At 41.7% G+C, this 27,672-nt stretch overlaps 1 protein-coding gene across 2 annotated transcripts in view; it reads right to left on the bottom strand.

Moving 5' to 3' along the window:
• Positions 1 to 19,477, bottom strand: part of ILDR2 (immunoglobulin like domain containing receptor 2) — a 59,101-nt gene extending 39,624 nt beyond the window's left edge. For both annotated transcript variants that reach the window (XM_003785741.3, XM_023510837.1), the window contains exons 1-3: positions 19,200 to 19,477; positions 3,745 to 4,077; positions 2,742 to 2,861 (exon numbers count right to left, since the gene is read on the bottom strand). In XM_003785741.3, coding sequence (XP_003785789.1) covers positions 2,742 to 2,861; positions 3,745 to 4,077; positions 19,200 to 19,245 — 499 coding nt within the window. In that variant the 5' untranslated portion in view covers positions 19,246 to 19,477. The remainder of the gene's footprint in view (positions 1 to 2,741; positions 2,862 to 3,744; positions 4,078 to 19,199) is intronic.
• Between the last annotated feature and the right edge of the window lie 8,195 nt (positions 19,478 to 27,672).

Here is a 27,672-nt window from a genome sequence, read left to right as displayed (position 1 = left end):
ATTGGGGCCTCATTTATCCTTCCACTGAAGTCTTCATCTCCTTAGGACAGGGGTCCTCAAACTTTTTAAACAGGGGGCCAGTTCACTGTCCCTCAGACCGTTGGAGGGCCAGACTATAGTTTAAAAGTACAGGCAGCAGCTAGGCAGGATAGGCAGCAGCGGCAAAAACACCTGGACTGTGGGCCCCAGGACTAGTCGGCTGCTAAACAGGACAGGCAGCTGCGGCAAAAACACCCGAACACCCGTCGGGCCACCTGTGGTCCGCAGGCCGTAGTTTGAGGATGCCTGCCTTAGGAGTTGATCTCAGAAATCACGTTGCTCTCCTGGTCTCACACAAAAAGAGTATCTAACAAATAGGCCCGTAGGACATGACAACCAAAGAATTAGAATTTTTAAAACTATAAAGGGACATCAAGACAAGACTCAGTATTGTGTATTTGGAAAGTTAATATAGTATTTTATGGGCCTGGAAAATGTTTTTAGATTTCAAACTAGCCCTTTAAAGAAGTAACACAACTAGTTTAAGGTTCTATCCTTGGCCCTCTTCACTTTATAGAATCTTATGTTGCTGTCGTAAGGTTCCATGACAAATTAATCATGCTTTGAATGTCTCAAATTAATGTGGAACACAGAAGAATTATGTGTCTCTTCTCCCCAAAAACCCTAGCATATATGTTTATCTTGTAGATGTGCTACTACTCCCACTGCTGTGAGTTTTGATCTGCAGCCTTCCCAGTTTTCCTTTACACTTCATCTTTTCTTCCATCCAACATTGGTGACCATTGTCAAGCGAGTCTTCCTTTCACACACCTCTTAGTTGCTGACCCCTTTCTGCCCTGAGAATAGCATCTTGGCCCAAGTTGTTCTGTATGTTTTGATGGAGAAGAATGCCCTTTCATACGTTTCAGAACATCTTCAGCTGAAAATGCTTTCTCTCTATCCATTTCCCCCATGTTTGTGGGATACTGAGACCAAATTATTTAAAGTGGTTTTTACCTGGCCTCCTTTTACTGCACAGGCAATTACTTCTCTGCAAATAGCTGCCCTGGCCAAATAACTGTGTTCACAATTAGCTAATTGTAGGCTCAATGAGCCACTTGTTCCTTCAAACTTGGCTATAAGAGTTGTGTGATTAAGCAAAAATTTATCTTTTTATTACCTTCTGATTTACAGAGTCACAATGGATCCCAAATCTCATCTCCCTGTGTTCTTTTACAGTGTCAACATGTGCCTTTTACTGTTTCATTTCCTATTGAATATCTGTCACATTTCCATTCTCTTACAAGTCACAACAGTTATACACTTTATATGCTGGACCCAAGGATTATGTTTTAATTAAGTCAACCTTCCAAATAAGTTAGGCCATTATTACCTTAATCCAATTTGAAAAATATATTAATAAATAAAACTAAAGCATCAGAATAGTGGATTTTACAAAGTCACATAATCATGATAAAGGCTAAAACTAAAACTCCTAAAGCAGGCTCGGTGCCCGTAGCATAGTGTTTACGGCGCCAGCCACATACACCGAGGCGGGCAGGTTCGAACCCAGCCTGGGCCAGCTAAACAATGACAATTGCAACAAAAGAAAAATAGTCAGGCATCGTGGCAGACACCTGGAGTCCCAGCTACTCTGAAGACTGAGGCAAGAGAATCACTTAAGCCCAAAAGTTTGAGGTTGCTGTGAACTATAATGCCACAGCACTCTATTGAGGGGGACATAGTGAGACTCTGTCTCAAAAAAAAAAAAAAAAAATCCCAAAGCAATGCCACTTTCTTCATGGGGATTGAGTTTCATACAGGGGAAAAAAAAAAAAAAAATTACCTCGGACCTCACTTGCCTTAAAAGGAGAGACCCTTATATATGCCCCCAAATTGCTGTCACCTGTTCTCTTGGAAGCTATAGAAAATGTAATTTCATTTGAAAAATAGCATCACGTATATATCCTGAACTACCTTTTCACCTACAATTAATGCAGTTTAATTTTTGTAGGTTTTACTCTAATTTTCTTGTTCAGCCAACATTTAAAGAGCACAAAATAATGCTCGACTTTCAGTTTCATATAAAGACATTAGATCCCAATGATTTTCCTCCAATCTATGAAAAAGGAAAAGTAGCCAAAAGTAATGAGTTTTCATATATGAAGAAATTAATATTAACAAGGATTAGATGTATTTGTTTTGAGAATAACACAGACACTTTTAGTTTTAAGAAACTTGCCTTCCAATTAAACATTTAGCATATCTTTTAAACAGCTAAGCACCTTTTCATTGGGTACCTTTTATCACCAAACCCAGTTTTTAGCTATCTTTCTTTATGTTGGTCTTAAGTGGAGGTGATAGAGTGCAAAAAGAGGTCCTGACACAGCAGAGAATTCTGATCTTCCAGTAATCTCTACCCTGCTCAAAAAGCCTCTGGCAAGTTCTTCAAAATTAGCATATAAAAAGACAAGTAAATTATAAGAGAAAAGAGAAATCAGGGTTAAAGGTGAAAGTGGAAAGAAGGTGGGAAAAACTAAGCAGAAGTATTAGGGACAATAATAAAAAGAGAGTCAGAGCCTTCAAAAAACAAGATATAGTTAAGTTCAGCTACTGTCTGTAAAAAAACATATTCTTAAAAGGTTTGCCTATGTGCAAAAGCTACAGACAATGTATACAACCTACCAATCCACACGGGGAGAAAAGGGAGAGTAGAGTGCAAGTGGTCTACAATGAAAATGTCACCTGTGGTTCTCACTTACCCAACACCAGCACTTCCACGAAGTCCTCATTTTTGCCCTCCAGGTCATCGGGGGTGGTGATAATACAGTAATAGAGTCCACTGTCTCCCCACATGAGTTTTCCAATTTGAAGATCTGCATCTGTTACCACAAAAAATAAGGACGAGTCCTAAACCTGTCCTCTGAAAGAAAAACATTGAGCAATAGGGGTTTGGGAGGAGAGAGCCCTTCTGGGATGCCTGCAGTGTTCTGTTTCTTTCCCTGGATAATGATGGAAAGATACGTGCTTTATTTAAAATAAACAGAGGAGAGAGAAGGCAGGCCAGATACCAACCATCTAATGCTAGTCCAATTTCAGGAGCAGATGATGGTTTTGAACCAGGCCTGCAGAGGCTCTGAGTGCTAGATAAATAAAACTGGAAATAAACTGACTTTACAGAAGTTCTTCAAAATTCAAATAATCAAATAGGTCATATCAGACTCTTGGGACTTTTTGTTTTCCAGAGGTTTAGGGGAACAAGAGAAAGGGTGGAATTGACTGATGCAAAGCCACCTTGGATCAGGCCAGGCCATCTACTTGCCTCTATAACTTATATGCATATGTCCCTTCTCCAAGCACAATTCCCAGCAGAGAAACTTTTAGGAAAGTCCACTTTCTACATTTGAGAAAGGGCCCCTAAGGGCTGATGTCAAGGTGTAGGAAGTTTGTCTGAAGACGTTCTTTCCCAAGAAAGAACTCATTTCAATTCACTTCTGAAAACAAGCACCTGAGACTTGCTGTTGGGCTCTAGAAAGAAGACTATTTCCAAAGCTCATCTGCTTCTTCTCTAGATACTACACTGCCCACTCTTCCTCCTCCCTTCACCATCCCATTAAAGCAATCTGCTAGGTCTCTTGGTATTTCCATCTCTAATAAATCAAAGTTTTGAGGGTTTGAAAGGGTGAGAGGTGGACATCCCTTTACAGATAAAGGGAAGGGAAGAATGCAGCCCATTTCCTAGAGTCAAAACAGGGGCATTATTACCATGAACAATTGTGATCTCTCTGCCCCTGTAGAACTCTCCCAGGGTGACAGTCGAGCCCTGTTTTGAAGCTACCACTCGGACAGTCCTCCTGCTGTCTAAACAATCCAAGTAGGGGTCCCACTCCAGGTTTCTCTTGCTGAGAGACTGGGCCCGAAGGGAGGACATGCCCAGGGATTCTCCCATGCGATCCTGGCAGTAGGACTTGAACTTCCATTGCACGACTGCAGGCTGATGGGATGACGTGGAGAAATGGCAGCGAAGCACAGTGGGCTGGAAGAGCATGGCCACCTTCTTCTTGTCGGGCACTGTGACCTGAAGGCCTTTAGCCATGGCTGCAAAACAGAATGAACATGTCCAAACAATGTCTACATATTAGACCTTACCTTCCACCACATGGTCATGTTTTTCCCCCCTCTCTTCCCTAACCTGCATCCTCCCCCACCCCATTTTCACTATTACAATTAGTGATTTCCGTATCTATCCAGTTGCCTGTGTAGAAACACTCCCTCACTCCCTATATCCAGTTAGTCACTAAGTCATGTCAATTTGATCTTCTACCATCTTTAATATTTCTTCCCTTCTTTTTTACACTGTTACCATTGCTTTTGTTTAGGCCCTTTTCATTTCTTGCTTATACTATTTTAATAATCTCTTGTCTGGTCTCCCTCCCTTCAGTCTGTCCTCGTCTAAAACATTCTCCTTGCTATAGGTCAGGTGATCTTTCTGAATCTGACTATAATGGCTCTCTTTCTTACCACCCTTCACTGATCCTCCCTGGCCTTCAGGATAAAACTCCAAGTCCTTGGCAAAGCATCCAAAGTACTACATTATTTAGCTCTTTCTACCCCCAGAGCCTCACCTCTCACCTCTTGAAGCCTCTATTCAAGCATTGAGCTCCAAGAATATCAAAGAACTAACAGTTTCCCAAATGGGACATGAGGTTTTACATGCGTAAGTCTTTGTACATGATGTTCCCTATTTCTGGAATGCTTTCTCCTCATATCTCTTCTGGGGAAAACTCTTTTATATCTTTGAAAACCCAGTTCAAGGTCTTCCTGCAAAGCCTTCTCTGACCAATCAGTAAGTTTCTCATATCCTCCTTTGCACCATGAGTATACCCAGCATTCTCTTCTAGACATTTACCATAACAATTTTGAAACATTTATTTTTATGCCTGTCACCCATCAGATTTCTCAGGTAAGGAATCTTATCTTGCTTCCCTGGCCTGGGGAGCCTATCGGTACTCAACAAATACTTGATAAATAATGACTATGAAACCAGGACGTGTGACTTCAGGAGGAAGTGACTTCCCTTCCAGTTGGTGATCCAGCAAAGGGGACAGAGATGAAGGGGAAAAGAAGTCTTTGAAAGAAACGGAGGATTGCAGATCAAAAGCAGGAGACTAAGTTCAAAAGCTTTGAAGGGTAATCAAAAGAAGAAAAGCAGATGAGAAGTTTAAGTGGTAAAAAGACCCAACCTGAGGCTTGGTGACCAAGAAAGAGAGGGAAATTTCAGTGAATGAGAAACCAGTGTAGTGTTTGAGAGGCAAAGGATTTATATGAACTTAATGGTAAGATGTAGAAATTCCAAGCAAAGAGAACATTATGTCCTCAGTTGAACAAGAGAATCAAAAGTTACTAGCTGGATAATAGAGGTAGAAACAAATGAAATTATGATGGTAGGATGACGAGGTTCTGAACTGAATTCAGGTAGCTTAGGGAAAATAGTTTCAACCTAGAACCACAGCTTGAACTTCAGACATGTAAGAAAGACTACTTTGGGGCGAGGGGTCCTGTCCTTTATTAGTGCTAGTGTTCACTATGACATCCTATAAAGCAAACTCACTCTCAACAGTTCACACACACACTTATTTAAGAATATATCTTTTTGCTAAAGCACCCTTGACAAGGGCAAGATACCATATTTGTGTTCACATCTTCTGATATCTAGAACAGTGCTTCTCCTTAGTGAAGATACAATGAAAAACTAGGTCCTGATTCTTATTAGAAGAAAAAGGTTTCTGCATTCATTTTTTTAGAAGTGAATTCAGCAGGGCAGTTGAGATTTATCAAATCTTAAAGTGTTTTGGAGATACAGTGTTTTTAATAACTACCTATGAAATACATTGTAAAAGGCTAAACAAATGAATGACTACTAATATGTGAATTTTTAGGACTTTGCAGAGAAAACTGGCAAAATGAGTTATAGATAGCATGATGTAGTAAACAGTGTAGGCATCAAATAGGCAGGGCTTTGAATCTTTTCTCCTAAAAGTAAGGCCTTCATGAAGTTTCTTAAACAACCAGAGACTCATTTTCCTCACCTATAAAAGGAGCATTTAACTTACTCCTGGGGTCATAAACAAACATTTTTCTCAGTGGGCATCTTCAGAGAGTAGACTCACTAGAAGAGCATCATGAGAGGTAAAGGGTAGATCTCAGATACAACCCTCCCTCCCCTTTCCAACCTTTCCCCTCACCTCTCATTCTGAATCTCAATGACCATCCGTCATCATCATGTTTGATTATTAGCCCCATCACAGGGCAAAAAATTCCGTCTGGAAGTGCACTGAAGAACCCCAATTCCCAAGAGTCCTTTCACCACCCTCCAATGCTGATGTGACAAATTCCATTCTTCCTGACTCACACAGTTGGATTAAGAAAATTAAATTTGTTTGCAAATTCTCCTTAAATTCTACTGGGTTAACTTTTTGACCTTGTAATTCTTATTCATACTCCAATTTTTCAGAGTATTTCAAAATGGGATAGAGAGGTGAAGTGACTTGAGTAAGCAGTGGTTAAGCCTGGACAGCCAATCACAGGCATCGTATGCTGTGTGCTTAACCACACCTTTCTGGTCTGCTACCTATTCAGGCTTTACTTGCGAAATCCCATTTCCTACCTTTTCTAGTATAAATAAAACTAGAAAAGGAGAAAGGTACTACACAAAAGTTAAGAGTTATTTGTTTATTTATTTACAGAGTTAAATTTAGGGTTTTGTTCATTAAATGATTACTAAGAATAACCTCCTTCCCAGTTCTGTTCTCTGTTAATGAGCAAGCGGCTAGAATCTCTTAATTATTAATAGAGGTTAGTCAATTCTTAGTTTCTTCCATGACATATACGTAACTTCATGTCCCAAAGAATAAGGAATAGGTACTCAAAAATACCAGCATGAGAGCTAAAGACATGGATTTGGAGTCATAAATTAGAGTGCAGGCTTTACCACCTCATGTGACCTTGAAATAATGAACCCAACTCTCACCAATTTCGATTTCCTCACCAGAAAAACAGCATAACAGTAGCTACCTTATGTATTAAATGAGATTTTTAGGAGCACTTAGGACAATGATTTTTCAACCTGTGTGCTGTGGCACACTGGTGTGCCATGAGAGGATATTAGGTGTGTCACAAAAATTTTTAAAGACCGTTAAGTAAATTATTTGCAAAAGAAGTTCAAAACACAGTAAGTACATTTTTTTTACTTTTTTTTTTTCCAGATCAACATAATTTAACTGTGCCCTGGAAGTTTAACTATAGGTTCAAGTATGCTGTGAGTTTAAAAAAAAAGATTGAAAAACACTGACTTAGGATTATACTTGGTATACAGTAAACATTCAATACATGTAGTTGCTGCTGTTGCTGATGTGGTTGTCAAGAACAGTCTGTGGACTTTTGTGAAGCTAGGACAAAGCTAGAACTATGCAAGCACTAATATCAAAATGTGAGATGCTAAGTGTGTATGGCAGAAACTGCACAAGAGTGCTAGAATATGTCAGCAGGAGTTCAACAATGACAGTGCCCGGGGTGCTCATCACTGCCCATTACTTATTCACCCCCAGAAGTCAGAAGTGGACAGCAGCCCTGTGTGTTTGTATGCAGACATGCACAGGTCATGGGTACTTGTACCGGTACCACAGGAACCTTGAAACTCTAAGGATAAATCTAGATAACTGGAGACAATTAGGATTAGGAATTACAAGTCAGTGTCAGTTTATTGAATCTTTGGGGATCACAAGAGTGAAGAGTTAGAGATAAAGGTAAAAAATGCCAATCTTTGCTTCAGCTCTATTCAAACAGTAAGATGAATGCCTGCCTTGACCAGCTTATCAGGAGGATGAGACCTAGAACTGCTCTTCCAGCCCTAACCCTGGATCCGTGGTGAGAACTTTAGTTCCCTATACCTACTGAGCAGCATTTCTTCCTCTCAACCCACATTTACCTCACACAGTGACTGTTTCCACCTAATTGTCCTCATTTGCAATCTAGTTGTGCCGCTAGGACTGAAGCTTTGCTCTGAATTCTAGCTTGCTTGCCTAGAACCCACATACTAGTCCCTCCTCCTGATGTCCTGAGAGTTGGGTTTTGTTTTCTACACCCCTCAGGTACAGTTGATCAAAATCTGAAACCGTGATACTGCTATTCACCCAATATCCAAAATATCTCTCATGGGGTCCCCTATCCATAGATCAAGGCCTCAGAGATGGGGCTAAATTAGTGTATTGAGCTGAGGGCCTACCTCTTAGGGGGCTTTGTTTTGTGGGGTTTTTTTTATTTGTTTTTGTTTTTCTATTTCAGCACTTGACAGATACTAAAAACTGAGTACTTCTTATGCTGGAGTCTACACACCCTAATAAGAGTATATAACTTGGAATGCCAGATAAATAAATTAATATTTTCCAGCTGCTTTGTAGTATTGAGTTATGCATTTAATCTAAGAAATATTATTCACTCCAATAGTTCCAACTACTAGTTAAGTCTCAGACCTTCAACTCCCTTAAGCCTCCTTTGCATATTTAACAAATACTTCAAATTAAACATGTCTAAATTTCATTCATAATCTCCTCTCTTCCCCTCCAACTCTTGCTTATAAACTCATCCTTTCTCTATCCCTAAGTCTTTTTCCTATCCACCCATCCTGAATAAGTTCCTTCCAGATCCTGATCACATTCAGTTGGTCATACAGTCTAACTATCTCTCAAAATTTGATCCTTCTGTATTCCCACTGTCATTCCCTTAAATAAGGTTTCTGTTCCTGCTACCAGGCAATAGTTGTATAATGCTTAATTTGTTTCTGAGATTATGCTAAGTGCTTTTCATATAGTATCTTAATGAATTATTTAAAAAATCCTATAAATAGGTATTATTATTATTATACCTATTTTGTAGAGAAAGAAATAGATGTTTGGAGAATGTATGTACCCTGCCTAGAATCTCAGGGTTAGCATTTGACACAGTCACATTTGAACCCAGGTTAACTGGCTACAAAGCTCTTACCCATCCATCACTTTATACAAGTGCTCATTACCTCCTGAGTTTGACAACAGCCTCTTAATTGGCCTCCCAGTCCAATCTACTCTCCACATTTTTCTAGAGCAGTTGTTCTCAACCTTCCTAATGCCATGGCCCTTTAATACAGTTCCTGTGGGTCACGACCCGCAGGTTGAAAACCACTGTTCTAGGGTATTCTTTGTAAATCATATATCCAATGATGCCAGTTTCCTTGTTAAGGCCTCCATTGATTTTCCATTCCTTCCATGCCTTGACGTAGCATATAAGGTCTTATCTGCGACTTTGGCCCCAAGTGTGCTCCAGCCATAATGCAATCATTTCCCATCTTTTGACTATCAGTATGTTGTTCCCTTCACCTGAGGAAATATTAGGGCATGCAACTGAAGGAGTTCCTGGGAGCCAGGGCACTGAGAGTGGGTCTTGCATACACGTGAACAAGCACGTGATAGCACAATGGGAATGCAGGGACTCTAGAGGTTCTGGTAACACCATATGGAACTTGAGTTTCAAACTCAGAAAGAAATTTACAGCAGTGCCAAAAGAATCTATGCTTCATCCTATAAACTAAAACAGGTATTCCATAAAACCAGAGAGGGGCACTTCAGGGGAAAGCAGAAAACAAGTGAAGCAAGGTAAACAATTATACTGTATAGAGGACACCCATAAAAATTAAACCTTCTTTAAAAAGAAATTAGAGGATGCCTGACTGAAAGAAGCACCAAATGGCATACTGAAGATCATAGGTGGTCATCCCCATTTGCAGAGGACGGAGTCATCATTCCTAGACTACCAGACTATTCTTTGAATATTTTGGTGTCCAGGAAAAGTGTCCTGGACTAATTTTAATTCAATCAAAAACATATTTTAAAACACTGTGCTAAGCTCTAGAAAGAAAGATTTAAAAGACCAGTCCATGATCTTGAGAAATTCATTATAAAATTGGCTTCCAACTATAAGGTCCCTGAGGGCCAGGATAGAGGACTGTGTTGACTTTGTATCCCCAGTATACAGCAAAGCCACAGATTACAGTTGAAGCTCAAAAAATGTGGAATGAATCAATGGAAGAATGAACAAATGAACCTGTGGACCTGAGGGGTATTTCTTAGCAGGCGGTAGCCAGTACAGGGGATAGATTCTGGCAAATAACTAGGAAAGTTGCCTACAGATGGAGGGATGAGTGACAGACAGCTCAGAACAGCAGCCCTCATGTCAGCTAATCATCAGGACCAGGCACCTAGTTACCAGACTAGGAAAGATCAGCTCCAGGTATAGACAAATGCTTCCCCACACGGGGCAAAATAAAGTCCTGCCCCAGTTCTCATGTGAAGAAAAGGATTCTATATATGATGCACTATGTTCCTGCGAGAATAACAAAAGCAAACTCTAAGGCAATGATGTTCTTATATATAGCACTTTCATTTTTTTCAAAGCAAGTTCCTTTTCCCCTCTAGTTGTAAGCTATTTCTGCCAGCATCTTTGAGAGGCAGATCTGTAAGCACAACCCACTTTAGAGAAACAAAGATTGCTGCTAAAGGTCATGGGAAATTGTCATCATTAGAGACAAGCACCCTTAGAAATACTGTATAAAGCTCACCATTCCCTTAACTCTCTTAAGTCTCCTAAGCAGAACTGCCCATTCCCCAACATGCCTTGACATTAGACTCCTAAGGTTTTTCTGCTCTCAGTATAACAACACAGGTTGAATATCCCTCATCTGAAATACTTGGGACCAGAAGTGTTTCAGAGCTCAGATATTTTCAGGTTTTAGAATATTTGCATATACATAATAAGATATCTTAGGGATGGGAGCCAAGTCTAAATACAAAATTCATTTAAGTTTTATATATATCTCATTCACATAGCCTGAAGGTAACTTTATACACTTCTTAATAAATTTTTGCATGAAACTAAGTTTGTAGACATTGATTGAACCATCAAAAAGCAAAGGTGTCAGGCATGGAATTTTTCACTTGTGGACTTATGTCAATGCTCAAAAGTTTTGGATTTTGAATTTTCAGATTAGGGATACTGTACAAATCTTCTTTTGTCTGCCTTCAAGTTAAGTCTTCTTTAAGAAATTCATCTTTTGTTTTACAATTTTTAACACGTTGTTCCAATGTCCTAAGGCATTTCTTAGGAACAACTAATAGGCATGTTTTCCATGGGCAGGAGATGATGAAGGGCGTGTCTAAACATCTCCTCTAGGCGTGGTCCAACATCTGAGACAAGAAAAGAAAGCAGGTGCTTTAATAACATTGTCAAGGAGGGAGCAACACTTTCTGGGAAATGTTGACCTACAGGCTAAAGTTTAAAGACAAGGAAAATGCATATTGATCCTTTTTTTTTCTTTTCTTTTAAAAATAGAAACCATTCATTTTCTCAATAAACTTGGGTTAAAAAAATAATAATAAAAACTTTACCAAGAATGAAAGATGCTGCCTTGGTATCTGCCTATTTTCTGAGACTTATTCTCCAGCTTTCCCGTTTATTCTGTGAGTTAATCAACTGCTTTCCAATAAATTCTTTTCTGCTTAAATTGGCCAGAATTAGTTTCTCTTGTTTGCTACCATGGTACCTGATTGCTTGGTTCACTTTAGGGTTAGAGCGACCAGAGATGTACCATTTTGAGATTTTTTATTTATTTGTTACTCTTTTTTATAGGGTTCTAGAACACTTTGAGAATTTTAAAAAACATGATAGCATTTTTGCATTTTTCCCATCAAGAGTCCCCCAAAGCAGCAATATATCCCCCTTTCCCATAGAGTTAAAGTCAATGACAGTGCTGCCCTTGCCCAGGTTGGCTTTCATCATGGCCTAGTTATTATTCACTGCTGATACCTCTGGTGCTTGTGCAAACAAAGCTTGCCATTCGTTAAGCATATTTTCTATGTGTCCAACTTTGCCATGCTTTCTCATTCTTTGCCACCACTGTGTAGATAAAAGTCAGCAGCATATTTTCTGTCTGATGTGCCTCAGATCTGAAATGAGCCCATGGGTGATGTCCAGCTGGCTTACATGCTGTTCCAATGGGATCAAAGTGGTGCTAAAAGAGGTCAGTCTTTGCAATGCAGAGGTACTTTGGAAACTATCTTGGTTCATTCAGGTGGGTCAGATTTCTGGGAAGGACCAAACATTTGGACAGAAAAAAAAAAATCCCTAAGAAAGCTCCTATCAAGCCAACTTCCTATCTTTATTACTAGTTTAAGATTCTTTCCTGAGCTCCAAACTCCAACATACAACCCAGTCTCCATACAAATGTTAAGAAAACACCTCATACTCTTCCCTCTGTGGAGAGAGACTCTTAACCATTTCCCTCTCCCTTTTAGTAATAGAATTTCCCAGGTTTGAATTTGGCCTGCCGAACCAGCCATACTACATGTCCTAACCTCTCTTGCAACTAAGTGTGGCCATGTGACTAGGTTCAGGACAAAGGTATGTGAGGAGAAGTGATGTTTGCAACTTCCAACCTCTCTAAAGACAAGCTGCTGGCCCTGGAACTCTGCTTTCTTCAGTGCTCCTGCTGGATGAGAAATGGCTATGGCTGGAACAGTCTTGGGAGCTACACATTAGAATCAGTAGACTCACCTCCACAGATCTGGACTATTAAAGGAGAAAGAAACTATTTTGTGTGTCACAGTATTTTACAGTCTCCTCATTATAGCAGCTTAAGCTTGTACTTTAATGCGCTGGAAGGAAAGAAGAGCAGGAAGGAGGGAGCAAGCTTAACCTCCCTCCCTTAACACGTATCTTCTCACATACTAGTTCACATCTATCAAGGCATCCCCAGCAATCCCAAGCCAGAAACCTGGAGGCAATTTGACACTCCTTCCCATTTAACCTCCACATCCAACCAAGCCAGTCCACTTCTTCCACCTCTGGCCACTCTGGCCACGTCTCTCATCCCTACTGCCCCATGTGAGTTCACAATCTCATCATGTCTCGCCTTGCTTTCTGCAAGCGTCTCTTAGTTAACTTTGCTGTGAGTCTTGCCCATCTCTAAGCCACTCTCTACATTGAGGCCCAAATGATATTTCTAAAATGCACATCTGATTCCCTTGCTCTGACTCTTACAAGATTCCCTCTAGTCTTCAGAAGCATGAAGGCTCCTTTCAGATGAGGCCATTCCCTTCCACTCCTCCTGTATAGAAGACTAAATTCTCCAACTGTACTGAAGTATTTGTAGTTTTCAGAAAACATCATTTCCTCCCTTGATTCTTGTTGTTTGCACATGATGTTCTCTCTGCAAATTTCTCTTCCCTCATTCTACTCTTCTGCAAACTCCTACTCATCCTTCAGGACTTTGTTCAACTATCACTGCCTCTAGAAGCTTCTTCCTGCTCTTACTGCAGTCACAGTACCAGAGGGAATCACCTCACATTGCTAAGAATGTCCTGTTTAGTCATCTGTTTCCTCCATTAGTAACAAGCTCCCTTCTGCAGGTTTCTAAAGACTCTGCTACATAGTAGGTACTCTTACATTCATTGAATAATCTACCCTGTTGATAGACTGTACTATTTATTTTTTATTGTTTATTACTTTCTCAACTCTTGCATTGGTCCCCTGTAGCCAGGGTATACTCACCACTCCACAGACTATAGGTTTGGCCACATGACTTGCTTTGGTCAGTGAAATGTGAACAGATGTACCATAAGCTAAGTCCAAGCAAAATATTTAAAGGCACTTGGGTGGCTTAGCTCTGTGCCCGCCCCCTTTGAGCATTTTCCCTCCATGGTGAGAACAACATGTCCAGGTAGTAGCTACTCCTTCATTCTGAGTCTCAAAGTAAGAAGACACTGGGAACTGAGCCAAATCCACCAAACCTAGCCAATCCACAGCTCTCTGCAGCTGACTGCAGCTCTCATGTAACATGAGGGCAAAAATTAAATACATGTTATTCCAGGAGATTGAGATTTTAGGGTTGCATTTTGCTACACTAAAATGCTGACTAATAGTCTCAGTTTGGGTTAATAATAATATCAAAGATCTACCACATGCCAAACATTGTGTTAGGCATTTTATGTAATTTTATTTCAATGATTACAGCCACCATATAAGGTAGGTTAGCTTTCTATTTTAAAACCAAAGAAAATAAGATAAAATATTAAGCTAGCATTCAAATCCAGGTCAGTTTGAGCCTAACCCCCACTCCCTATCCCTGCATTACCTCCAAGTCATCTACCTTTTGATGAGCTAAGGGCATGGACAGAGCAGAATGATGAAACAGGATCTCAGCTGAACATGCAGGTTCTACTCCTAATTCAGAGCACCACTTCCTGCAGGGTTCCAGATGCGGAAAGAGAACACAGGAAGCAGCATGTTCTTCTGACTTCTTCCTTGTTTCTTGGCCCATAAAGAACTCTAGTCATCCAAAATGCCTTTTTTTTTTTTTTTTCATTTTCACAGAGCCAAAAACTATGTTGAACACCAAGACTTTAAGCATGCATATGCCATTGCTACATCCTGTGTGGCTCCCGGGAGCACAGCACCCGCCCCAGTCCCAGATGGGCTCCGATGTGCCAGCAGTATCTGCTCTGTCACTGGGCACATCCTCTGCTCTCACATGCCTTGCTGGAGCACTCCTCATTCACTCTTTTCCCATATGTCTTGGGATTTTGTTAGGAAAAACTGTCATTCTTTCTCACTTTTCCTGCATTATTTTCCTGAGTTTTATGAACTCTAATCCTCAATATCCAATGTCCCGTAATAGACACCATGTACGTTTACCTCAATCAGCTCCAACTGACCCACTTTACCAGAAAAGAATGTTTCCCCTGGATTCAGGCACTTGAAATAACCAAATCATAATAAGGCAGTAATACTATTTTGTACTGTTTTAATCAAGCAGATGTTATAGATTTGGACAAGTCATGCATTTCATCTTAGCCTTGGTCTTCTTTAGTCTAGATAGGTAGTTCCAGCCTTAGTTAGTTAGAAGGGTCAGATGGAATAATGTATGTGAAAGTCATTTAACACATAGAAAAGCATTATAAATAAGCAACAACACTAGCAACCACATCATGCTTTTATTTATATTCCTGGCTGGGAAAAGGGAGGCAGGCATGAGTTAAAATAGTTGGAAGGAGTGAAGAGGTGAGTGGGTCCTAGAACAAAAATTTAAGATCAGAAGGGACATTCTAGGCCCGTGTTGGCTGGAATAAGTTCCTATCTGGTCCAAAGTACTTGCCTCACTTTACCAGTCCTCAATATAACTGCATTTAACCATATTTAATTGTTTAGAGGGAATCTTGTCCATCAAGCACTGAATTCAACTCCATTTGTTATTCTGGAAATTCTAACAAGAGCTCTTCCTTTCCAACTGGTGTTTTTCATTTCAATCATTAAGAGTGGGAAAGGCTAAAAAAGCAAACACACCTAGATCTCCCTGATGGCTCTTCCTGAGTGAATTACAGAAGGAAGAATGGGCCTGTCACTCTTCAGCTTTGATTTTTAATTAAATGGAGAAAAGTTCAGAACCCTAAAATCTTAGAGCTGAACGTAACCTTAGAAATCACCTTGTTTAACAGGTTATAAGACCAAGATCCAAACTTGCCCATGGCTACATAGTTACTCATGAAGGAGCTAAAACTAGGACCCAACCCTCAACTCCCAGGTCAGGGTTCTTTCCACTAACCTTGTTCTGGTACTGATAGTACTTGCACTAAGATAAGTAGCTAGTACTCGCACAGCATTTGCATTAAGCCTACTCGTACTAATACTCAAGTCTATATAAACTAGCCATTCATCAGACTCATATGTCTAAAAGTAAAGAGTCAGGAGGATACGGAAACAACCTCCCATTCCTAGTCTAGAGAGAAGCATCCAGGCTGGGGGTGGCACAGAGTGGGGAGAGCTGTGATAAAGAGTTGAAAGACAATGCTCTGGTATGAACAAGGTCATGTCTATGGAGGAAAGTAGAACAGAGGCAGGAGAGAAATTTGAAGGTATACAGGACAGGAAAGGAGATAATGGAAGGTGAGGTGTCAAGTAGTCTCTAAAAGTGATTCTTCCTTGTCCAGGGCTAATAACACTTTAACTCTTCACACTCAAGCCTATCCTCACATGGTGCCTAGATGTATACCTCAACAGAAACCAGACCAAGAAGCAACCATTCCCTGCTGCCTTCCTTTCCACTGCAGGCTAGGTTAGGAACTCCTTTAAAGCACTCCACAATAAATAAATGAGTGAAACCAAAAGGTTACCAGAAGAAATGCTAACAAGGCAAGCAATCTTCATCACAGAGATACCCAAAAGAGTCTGTAGGAAAACACATTGCTTGCTCCAGGAGTGTGTTCCCAGAGTATAGACACAGCTCCAGCATTTCTCGCTGCCTCTGCTGCCAGAAAAGGATAAAACGCCGTCTATATTCAGGAACAAAGACAGAGTGAACCCTCCTTCAAGTCTTATTGCTAGATGGCACCTGTTGCTAAAATAGCAGCTGGTAAGCATTTTGTTTTGTTCAAAACAACAACAATAACAAAAACAATCTATTACAGGAAGCAGCATCACAATGACAGTTAAGACATCATAGCAAAAAGAAATACAGAATTTAGCAATGAAAGACAAGGCTGGAGCTGCTAGAGCCTGAGGAAAAAAGATACTGAAGTGTTGATTAGAAATTGCTCAGCCTGCATTAAAAAGGAGAAACAAAGGGGAGGGGAGAGTAGGAGAGAAAGAGAGAAAGGAAAAGAGAGATTGAGGGGGGAGAAAAAAGGGAGGGAGAAAGGGAATTGATATGGTTTTTCCCTGGCTTTCTCATTTTAATCTATCCTTTTCTGCCTCCCTCCCTTTCTTCCACCCCCTCAAGAGAAAATTCATTGATTGGGCTGGACTAAAATTTCTCACCTTTCCTCACATGGTTTCTCGGAGAAGAATGAGTCTGAATCCATCTCCTCCTCAGCTCTCTCCTCCCCCCACCTCCCCAGCCGCCATTGTGAGCTCCTCTACTTTGCTGGAGCTGAGATGCAGCTTCTTCCTCAGCACCTTTGACACAGCAGTGATGGGATCCCAGAACGGGGGTGGGGTGGGGGGGGGTTTGAAGCAGAGGCTGGGAGCCACGGATGCTAGTGAGTGGTCAATAGGAGCTCAGCAGTCAGCCTCACTTGTGGAGCAAAGAAGCTCCAGCCATCTCACAGCTGAGATAGCCCTGATAACTAACCTGTTGCCTGCTTCCAGGGAGAAGCAGCCTCTCCAAGTGCAGATGGCAGAAGACACAAAGCATCACTTCCCTCAAAACAAAAATAAAATTTAAAAACCCTTCAACAGGAAAAAGAAAAAAAAACAGCGAGGCAGTTTAGGAGAGTGCAAATAGGACTGGCTCAGGGTTTGGGAGAACTGGGACCTAGTCCTTGTTGTATCAGGAATGTGCTGTGTGCACACTGCCTCGCTGGGCCTCCATTTCTATAAACTGAGAGCGCAGAACAGATTTCCCGTGGCACTCCCACCCCCACCCCCATGATATGAGTCCATTTCATAAAAAGCTATTAGTCATCCAGACTATATGTTATCCGTATTCTCCCATTCTCTGTAAATCCCCAGAGTCTCTTGGGCAGACTTTGGGGTATCTGGAAGAGTACCTCTAGGGACTCAGGGAACCCCTCCCTAGATGCCTGGCTGACTTCAGGGAGGAGGTAATACAGGTTCAAGGCCTAAGTTTCCCCTCGAATATGATAAGGGAGAAGCAGAGGAAAATTAAGGATGTTAAGAATCATTGAGGATAGAAGTAGAAGGCACTGAGAGGCCAGGGGAGGAGGGAGGCATGGATCAGCCAAACCCTGAAATTAGAGATGATTCATATTTGAATAATGTGGGAGGGATGAACTCAAAGCAGCCAAAAGAAGAGGCTAACTCTGCTGAGGGTGCCCCTCCTAAACACAGCGGGGGAGTGTGTGTGTGTGGGGGGGGGCAAGCTAAATGTTAGGGACCTTTCACAGAAAACAGGAAAAACAATTAGTCCATCAATAATCTTATCCTGAACTAAGGGAAATAGGGGTTTGCTGTTGTTCCTTCTTTAATGTTGCTTGTTCCCCTTTTCCTAGTGACTTGATTTTTTCCCAGATCTTCAAGTTGGTACCCCAGAGGGAACAAAACTTCTTCCTTTGTGCTACTATTTCCTTCTCTCTCCTGCCCTTCACCTAGTCCAGTCCTCACCTTCCTAACCCCATATTGTTTCTTCCATCACTCTGTCTCTACCTTGCTTTGAATGGCTGCCTCTGACCAGTTTAAGCTATTCAAATGGCCCTTACCCCCATCCCACACACCCTTAGCAGGGCTGCTTTATGAATCTGTCAGGACTGGCCACCCCCAAGAGCCACTTGTTCCTTAACCAAGTAGAATCACCATATGGGGAAACATGTTGGGAACAAGAGCCTTTCTTGACCCCAGATGAATGGGGAGAAAGTTCACGAAAAGGTAAGGGAGGACACGGAGGACCCACCAGACCTGTGACTCTAGTCTGGGGAAAAGCTCAATGCCTCTTAACTTCTGAAATTGTGTGTGTGTGTGTGTGTGTGTGTGTGTGTGTGTTGGGGGGTAGTGCATCAATTAGATAGGGTCTTCTCCTTTCTAATATCATTTGGGACCACTTCTCAGATGGTAACAAGTGAGAGGCTGTCAGATGTGAAACTCCACAACCAATCAAGCTTCCATCCCCATCTCCTTCTGAACTCCCCTCCACCCGCTCCAGGAATCACAGAAAGATGTCCCTGGGTCTAGCTCCTTCTCTAGCAGAGGAATTGGGGAGACAGTCTACTCCCCACCCCTAGAAAACCAGTTCACTTAATTAACCTGCTTCCTCTAAGCTTCCTTTTTTCTAGCCAGATTTTTCCTAGGACTTACTGCATTACAAACTCAGGATAAGACCACAGAAGAACCGTTGTATGGAGGGGGAAATGCACATTGGAAAGAACCACCTCACAGCACCAGTGAGTCAAACACCTGCATCAAGAGCCATCTCACTTGGAATAGAGCTTCTCCCCCTCCTCCCCCATCATTTTAACACACACACACATACACACACACAGCCCCCATCCCCCACTTACCACCAGCCCGCTAAGCAGCTTTAAACACAGTCAATAAGGAAGAATATGGGGGTGGGGTGGGGTGAGAACAGTACCACTACATGAATACATATAAAGTTATTCGTCCCTGTGGAAAATGACTCTCACCTGCTAGCCAGAAGACAGCAATCCACCTCACCACGATCCTGTCCATTTTCCCCAACTTCCCATCCAGATAAAGAGTGAGGAAAGTGGGAAAGGGCTGGAACGTCAGGATCTATAGACGCCCGCGGCTGGAGGCGGCCGCGGAGCACGGGGAGCCCCGGGGTGCCGCCGCCGGGCCAGCAGCGCAGGCGGGGCCGGGGTCTGGACCGCGCCGCCTGCGAACGCGCGCTGCCGCGGGCTCCGAGATCCGCGCGGCGCTCGCCGGCGCATTCCCTGCCGCCTCGGCGCACCCGCACGCCCCGGCAGCGCGGCGCGGGGCGAGCGCCTCCCCGCCGCAGAGCCCGCCGCGCGGGGGAGCTCAGCCGCCGCGCCACCTCCCCGCGCCTCCGCCCGCCACCCGGCTGCCAAAGTTTCTCGGTCACGTGCCGGCCCCTTGCAGCCCGGAGGTCAGCGCGGAGTAACAAAGTACACCGGGGAAGACCGGGCCGCGGGGTCGCGCGCTGGGAGAGGCGCGGGGGTGGTAGCTCCACGGCCCGCGCCGAGCAGGGAGCGACCATAGCTGCTTCTCCCAGGGTAGCGGGCGAACGGAAACCGAGCGAGGACGTGGGCTGGGGACGCCAGGAGGGGAAGTCTGTGTATGCATGTGGCAACAGCCAACCCGAACAACCTCAACTGGGAGAGAGAACTGGAGCTACAAAGGTGGGGGACTTGCTCCGACTTGGCATAACTTCTTAAGGGACTTGGACTAGCGAGTCGTCTAGGCAAGAGTGCTTGCTTTTGCTGTGCCCCCGCCCCTCCGTCTGGCTTCCTTTTTGACGGTGCAAGTTACTGGGAGACTCGGCAGAATTGGAAGAGGTAGGCGGGAATCCCGCGTCATAACTTTTTTCTGCTAAAATATGATGAGGTAGAATAAGGGCATACATGCTATTGACAGAAGATATGTAAAACCAGATGGAATAAACAATTATAACGGCTCAAATCTGTCCAACACTTTATAGTTTGCCGGACACATTTACATGGATTATTTCTATTTTTTTTTTAAAGATGGATTTGTCTTCTGTCTGTATGAAGGGAGTCAAAATGTACGTGGTGAGGGAGAACTGAGAAATGTGTGTTTTGTTTAACAAATACACTAAGCATATACCAGGTGCTAAGATCCAAGGCTGCAAAGATGAATGACAGACTTCATGCCCCTTAAGGAACCTCATATTGGGTAGGGAGACGGATGGAGGTCAGACCATTTAAAAGTATAGTACATATTCACAGTAAAATGAGGCAAGTACGATAATGGAGACATAGAGAAAGGGCCTGGGAACTTAGAGGAAGGAGCAAATTAGTCTTGGACAGGAGGAGGGGTGTATCACAACAAAGGAGAAGTTGACAACCAAGTTGTCATTTGTAGAATAGGCAAGAGTTAGGCTGTTCAGGATCTGGGGGTGGAAAGGGTGCTGGCAGGGAGGATTCTGAGCAGAGGAAGAGAGACAGAGCAGAAAGGTCTAAACTAGTGGTTGAAAACAGACTGGTGCTAGGCTGGAGGGGGGTTCTTAAAGCAGAAAGACTCTATAATTAAGAATGAATGTATACATAGAAAGGGATGATTTGTGAACACATGAGAAATGGTGAGAGGAGACCCTGGACAGTCGCCCAACATCTGAATTCTCTTCTTAGTTTTGAGGAATTCAAACTACAGAAGCCAGAAAGTCTAGGGGTACTATGCTGACCATGACAAGGGAGTTCAAGCCTAGGCCCCAGGCATGGCCAGACTGACCATTCACTAAGAGCTTTTTAAATCTCCAGCAAGCAATGCAAGTAACAGGGACTGTGCAGAATCAGCTTTGCCACTCCAGCTCATCTTCTGTACCTGGCTTTTCAACTTTCTTGGCAATTCTTTGAGCCCTCCAATATCCTTTCATAAAATTCCCTCTTCATTTATTTTGTCCAGGATGGTTTCTGATGCTTGCAGTTAAGAACCCTAACCAATACACTGTGTGAGAGAAATTTGAGGACTATTCCCTTCATATACAAAATAAATGAATAAATGAGGTACCTAATATTTATGAGTTTCCTATTAGGTTCTAGATACAGTTACTAGTTGTTTTTACAAGTTTTTGTTATCCTAATGAAGAAACTTATGCCCAGAGAATTTAATTAACTTCTCTAAGATTGGGTAGCTAGTCATCAGCAGATCTAGGATTTAAACTCAGGTCTTGTGACTCTAAAATGTATGCTCTTTGTACCATAAAAGGGACATCTATATCAGAGGGCCGAAATGATGTTTTTATTCTTTGTCATTTACTGTGTGTGTATCCACATGCGCCTTAAGCAAAAGAGTTTGAATAGTTTTTAGTATCTAAGCCCAGATAACAATGACAGTTTATGCAAAATTTGGACATAAGAACAAGTTTATACATGTGAAAACTGGGAGATGGACTGAGTGAAGAAATCCAGGATGTACACGTGAAATGCAAAGGGAATGTTCACAGAAGTGAACTGTGAATGCATGTTCACTGTATGTGCCTATGTGTACTTCAACAAGGAATCAGGAGACTTGCTAAAGAGCTTGTACTACAGAAAATCATAGAATACAAGTGCCTCATCCACCATACCAGGAATTTGTTCTGAGTAGCACCCTGCATGTCTACTTTACAGCTAGAAAGGTATAGTAAGTCTATCCTGAATCTACCTGTGTGGGTGAGTCCCCAAGTCAACCATAAAGGGACAGTAGTCTGCAATAAATCAGTGTGCGCCCCTTCCAAATGCATATGATATTACCAAGGTGATGGAGGGTTAACATAAAGTTTAAGGTAAGGCCAACGATTCAAAACATGCAACCTTAAAAAAGAAGGAAGGGGAAGGAGGGTGGGTATGACACCCAATCCTGGTGTTCTTCCAAGTGTGGTTTTGGAACCTCCACTATCAGAATCACATTATAGTGTTTGCTTAAAACACAGATTCCCAGCCTCTGCTAAAAATGATGAGCTCAGATGCTCCAGGTAGATCCTGGAAATTTGCATTTTAACCACCTTTCCCAAGTGCTTCCAATACACGTTAAGGTTTAAGAGGCAATACCTAACCATCTTTTTCATATCCTGGGAGGCTGTTAAGTTGATGTTTTTGAAGGAGCCTCAGATCTGGTTATGTTCCAACTGTCCATTTATCCTGGACAAACAGGACAGAACCCCAAATAGAGATTGATTCATTATAGCCAAGGGGCATCTGGATCCCCAACACTTCAAACTTTGTCCTGCAACCTTAGACAAACATGTCAGAACAAGGACCTGTGTGGGACCAGGTCCCAAGAGAGCAGGATTCCCAGGTAGCCACAGCTGGGATTGTATACTACAGGGGGTGGGGAGCGGGCAGTGGACTAGCTGGCTGCTTTATCAAAGCTGAGCACTTTAGAACGGAATTAGGACACAGAGGAAAGAGAAGTGAACCACCACAAGGAGATGTGCTGGTAGCTGGTAGCAACCACATGGTTATAAATACAATGCAGCTGAATCCTCTTTAAAATATGATTTCATTGTAGACATACAGGCATGCATGCATATGAATCCTGCTTAATGTAGGTCTTTTTAAAAATACAGATAAAATCATATTTCTACTTCTCTCTGATCTTGTGTTCTAGGAGGAATATATGAGGTGTGAATTTAAAATAAATACCATGTTTATTATCTACATTTGGTTCATCTTTCCTTCCCTTATGCTACCTTTTAGGTTTGTTATCTTCCTCATCCTCCATATCTTCAAAACCATCCTCCATGAATTATAAGTTTAAAAAAAAATCTAAATTACAGTAGGTAAACCTAGACACCAAAAAAAATTGAAGACTCTCATGCTGTACTAAAAACTGGAAACATTTTCAATTTGAAAGGCCTTTCATATTGAGGAATAAATCATTTCATTAAGAAAATGCTTTAAAGAAAAGAAATGCAAATATACACAGTGCATGATGCAAAAAAAAACAAAAAGAAGAGAAGAAAAAGAAATTTCAACTGCCAACTACAGTGGTAAGCACATATTAAGTAAAAGGTTGGAAAAATTTGCTGAAAGTTCAGTGTAATTATGGCAGATTTAACCCAATAGGCTCAGACTCAGACTTCAAATACAACTGTGGTGGTGCTAGGTGCTGAATTAGGTGATGCCTCCTGGACCCTATCTTAAAGCTAGACCCCATGCAACAGTGGAGCAGTCTCTGCCTGAATTAGCTACAATGCTTTCCCTAAAAAGGTCCTTCTAAAGATCATGTGCAGGAAAAAAGAAAACATAAAAGCATATATAGGGTATGGTCTCAAATATGGAAAAATGCACTTAAAAGGGACCAAAAAACAATAAATGAGTAACAATGGTTATGTCTAGGTTGCACTGTTCTTCGTTTATATTTTCTTCTTTATAATTTACTATACACTTTACTATTTTTACACTGCAGAAAAAGATGCTAGATAAAAGATGCACCCATGCCAAAATCATTAAGTCTCTGGGATGTCCCTAGAGAAATTAGAGAGGAATGAAGAAGAAGTGGCAGGTGTTTTGTCAGGCCTGTGTCTTTAACCAGATACAAAGCTCCTATATGTACATCTGCTCTCATTATATCGCAATCGTGAGCAGTTAATCAAGTTAATTATGAACAGTTGAAGTTGGGGGAGCCCTTACAGACTTACAGTTCAACCTGTAAGTTCTTTGTAAGTTAAAAAGCCAAAGATGAAGTAAAGCTGCTGCTCTTTTAGGAGCCCTGTCACTGGGTTTTGCTCTTTTTCCTTGTTTTTAATGCTAGCATCTTTTGGAGACCAGAACAGTACTGACAGCCTCCAACATGAACAGCAAAGTAATTCTGATTCCTCTGGTCAAGTAGGTTTCTATAGCCCAAGGACTACAGGAAGAAAGATGGCCTGGCTGCCTATATGTGGTAAGACTAAGCTGCTGTGGGCACTAGGTCTTGGTGATTAAGCCAGAAGATTGTTTCTCAGAGCCCTAAACATTCTCCTACAGGCCTTCTTCTCTGACATAGCTCAAATACGGAACCTGAGGGAGGGAAGTGAGCCAAAACAAATATGTCATCCAATGACCTCACCCCCAGAAAATGGGCAGGGAAGGGAGCTGGAAGGAAAAGGCCAGAACACTAAGCATCATGAAAAGCAGCAACTCAGACAAGAGAAGGGACATGTGGGACTTTCAAGGCCAGTGTTAGAGAGTAGTAGCCTTGACCCTGGGTTGAAGTCATGGGGTAAGGGCCTCTAGTAGAAGTGTTAATTCTATACCCCATCCCTAATTCTGAGTGTGTGCCTTACACTTATATACAGACCATCAACATGGATCTGCCTAATTAATTATAAACTTATCCAGTATATTGACTTCTACTTTTCTTCATCTTTTCTTTCCTGATTTCATTCATTTATGCAATATACATCTATTGACTGCTTACTATATTCAAGACACTATGCTATCCAGAAATTCAAGATGAATAGGAATTCAGAGATGAATGTGTCACAGCCCCTTATGTTACTGAGTTTGCATTTAGGTATAGTCATGTGTGTGGAAAGGGAAGGAGGGAGGCACACACATGTTCTCTAGGAGTGGTAGGGCCTATGTTAGGGCATACACCAAATATGGGAAAATAAAGAGGGGAGTCAATTATTTATCATTACTGCCTGTGTGAGATGAAAAGGTAACCCCTGAGCTAAGTCTTCCATATCATCTAGAAAGAATTTCTAAGAGCAAAAAGGGAGTTGGAGGTAGTACAGATGCACCAGCAGAGGAGAGAGTGGGACCTGCTACTCAGAGCACAGGTTTACAAAGAGCAGAATCAGCAATGAGGCTAAAAAGGTAAACCAAAGTCAGAAAAAGAAGAACCAGAGAGCTAAACTCATAGATCTGGACTTAATTTCATAGGCAATGTACCATCCATGAAAACTTCTAAGCAGACAAACAAGATCAGATCAGTGTTTCTGCAAAGTTATTCTGGTCACAGGGTTCAGGATGAAGTGATGAAAAGAGCTCATTATAAGAGTCTAAGAATGAACAAGCACCCAAGAAGGGAAGTATGACTAGGGAGCAAATATCAGCAGAGAGAGACATTATAGGGAGTTACAGGAGGTAGAATTCATACAACCTAACAATCAGGAGAAATCAATCAGACTTCAGATCGAGTTACTCCAGAATGTGATGGGGCATTCAGATAGTTTCTAGAAGGTGCTTGGAAAATCTCTGATGAATAGATTGAAATGAGTGTTAAGTAGGGATCTCAACAGAGCTCAGAGGTACTCAGAGGCTGTTTGGCATGGGGAAGTCACTTCACCACTCTAATCCTCAATTTCCTATTCCTATTACTATCATTATTATTAGCACAGGACAGAGGCTGCACAGTAAACAATGTCAGAGCTTTAACTTAAACTGGCATTGGGATAAAATTTAGCCACATTTTCCAAGAAGTGTTCTTGGGTGGTTTTACTCAGCTGAAAATCACACCTCATACTTCATATTCCCACCACCACACAAAAAATAGCAAAGGCCATCCAAATCATCAGTGGCTTTCCCCCATTTGGACTAAAATCTAAAGTCCTTGTGGTGGCCTTTTAAGTCCTACATGATTTAGCCTTAATTCCCTGTCTAATATCCTCTCTACTTTCCCCTTTGTTCATTTCACTCCAGCGCAAGACTTGCTTTGCTCTGCCTCAAACACACCTGATGTGCTCCCACCTCAGAGCCTCTGCACTTGCTATTCCCTGTGCCTGGAATGCTCTGTCCCCAGTATCTTCCTCACTTCCTTGCACTCTTTGCTCAAATTTCACTTCCTCCTATAGTACCTTTTCCAACCACCATAAAATTTTACCCTCCATCAGTCACTTTTCCCTATCTTGCATTATTTTTCTTCTTTAGACTTACGGCCCAACAAGATGTTCTGACATCCTATTATATACTTATTTATTTCTTTATTGACTATTTTTATTTCTCATTATAAGTTTTGTTCTATTCAACCTCCTCTTGAGCCTAAAATAGAGCCCAGCAGTCAGTAGACTCTTAATAATATTTATTGAACATATGAACCATTTCCCACTGAAGTTGCTCCCCTCTTTTGCTTTTCCTTATTTTCTGCCTACCTCTTCACGTGTTCCTTTTTAGTCACCTTCACTGGGCCTTCCTGCTCTGACTTCTAAATACAAATTCCTCACAACTCCATCCTGGATTCTTTTTCTTTCTGTTCATGAACATATCATCTATTTCCATGAATTCAAATACTATTTTTATGTGGCTTATTTCTAAATTCTGTGAAGTGTAGAATTCCAGACTTACATGGTCAGTTGCCTACTTGACATCTCCACTTGAATAAGCATCTCAAAATCAACATGTCCATATGAATCTCTTGATCTCTGTCCTCCTACACACATACTCCAACCAAAACCTCCCACTGATTATATTCAGGCCTATAATCTTAGCACTTTGGGAGGCTGAGGCCAGAAGTTCGAGACCAGCCTAAGCAACATAGAAATACCCTATTCTCTGTAAAAAATAGAAAAATTAGCTGGGCATGGTAACACATGCCTATAGTTCCAGCTACTTGGAAGCTGAGGCAGGGGGAGGATTGCTAGAAGAGTTTGAGGTTGCAATGAGCCATGATGACACCACTGCACTTTAGCCTGGGCAACAAAGTGAAATCCTATTTCTAACAAAATAAAACAAAACAAATGCTGCCACCCTTTAGAATTTCTGAATAAGAAAATCGATCTGATTGCAAAGTAGGAAAAGCTGTTCTGTTCGTGTAAGACTTAGGTAAGACTGAAAAAAATCAATTGGATCAAAGGAGGAGAGGAGCAGATCATAGGAATTATGGAGGAGCTTGGCAACTTCCTTGGTATTAGCACTGTCTCCCTCTGCTGCCCAGTCCTCACTATTTTAGTAAAAGCATTGCTTACCACTAAATTATTCAAGCCCAAATCCTAGGACTCCTCCTTTTCTTTCTCTTCCACATCCAATCCATTACCTAGTTCTATTTTTCTAAAATACACTTTGAGCCCATCCTTTCTTCTCTGTTTTAGGTCACCACCCTCTTTCACACAGATTCCTGTAGGAGCCTCCTAACTAGTTTTGCAATGCCCATTCTTACTACTTTGAATTCATTCTCCAAATAGAAATAAGACAGATCTCAAACTGTAAACCAAATCACGACATGTATTTTAAAAAGCCTTAAACAGAGTAGATTTTAAGTGTTCTCACCACAAAAAATAAGGTAATTCATATGTTAATTAGCTCAATTTAACCATTCCGCAATGTACATGTAGTACCTCTGTAAGTTTACCACCCAAGGGACTGCAACAAACTGGTCAACCTACAGAGGTGATCAACGTAAGGAAATTAGGTGAGCTATACTGATACGTCCAAGTGGTGCATGTCTGGTCTGTGAAAATTAGTTCAAATTCAGGAGGTAGTCAATGTAGGGAGGTAGTTAACTATGAAGGTTTTACTGCATTTAAAAATATGT

This window comes from Otolemur garnettii, unplaced genomic scaffold, assembly GCF_000181295.1.
Source record: "Otolemur garnettii isolate 467f Iridium unplaced genomic scaffold, OtoGar3 scaffold00016, whole genome shotgun sequence".
Lineage (NCBI taxonomy): Eukaryota > Metazoa > Chordata > Mammalia > Primates > Galagidae > Otolemur > Otolemur garnettii.
The sequence above is the reverse complement of the archived record's forward strand: the minus strand, read 5'-3'. Positions and strand labels throughout refer to the sequence as shown.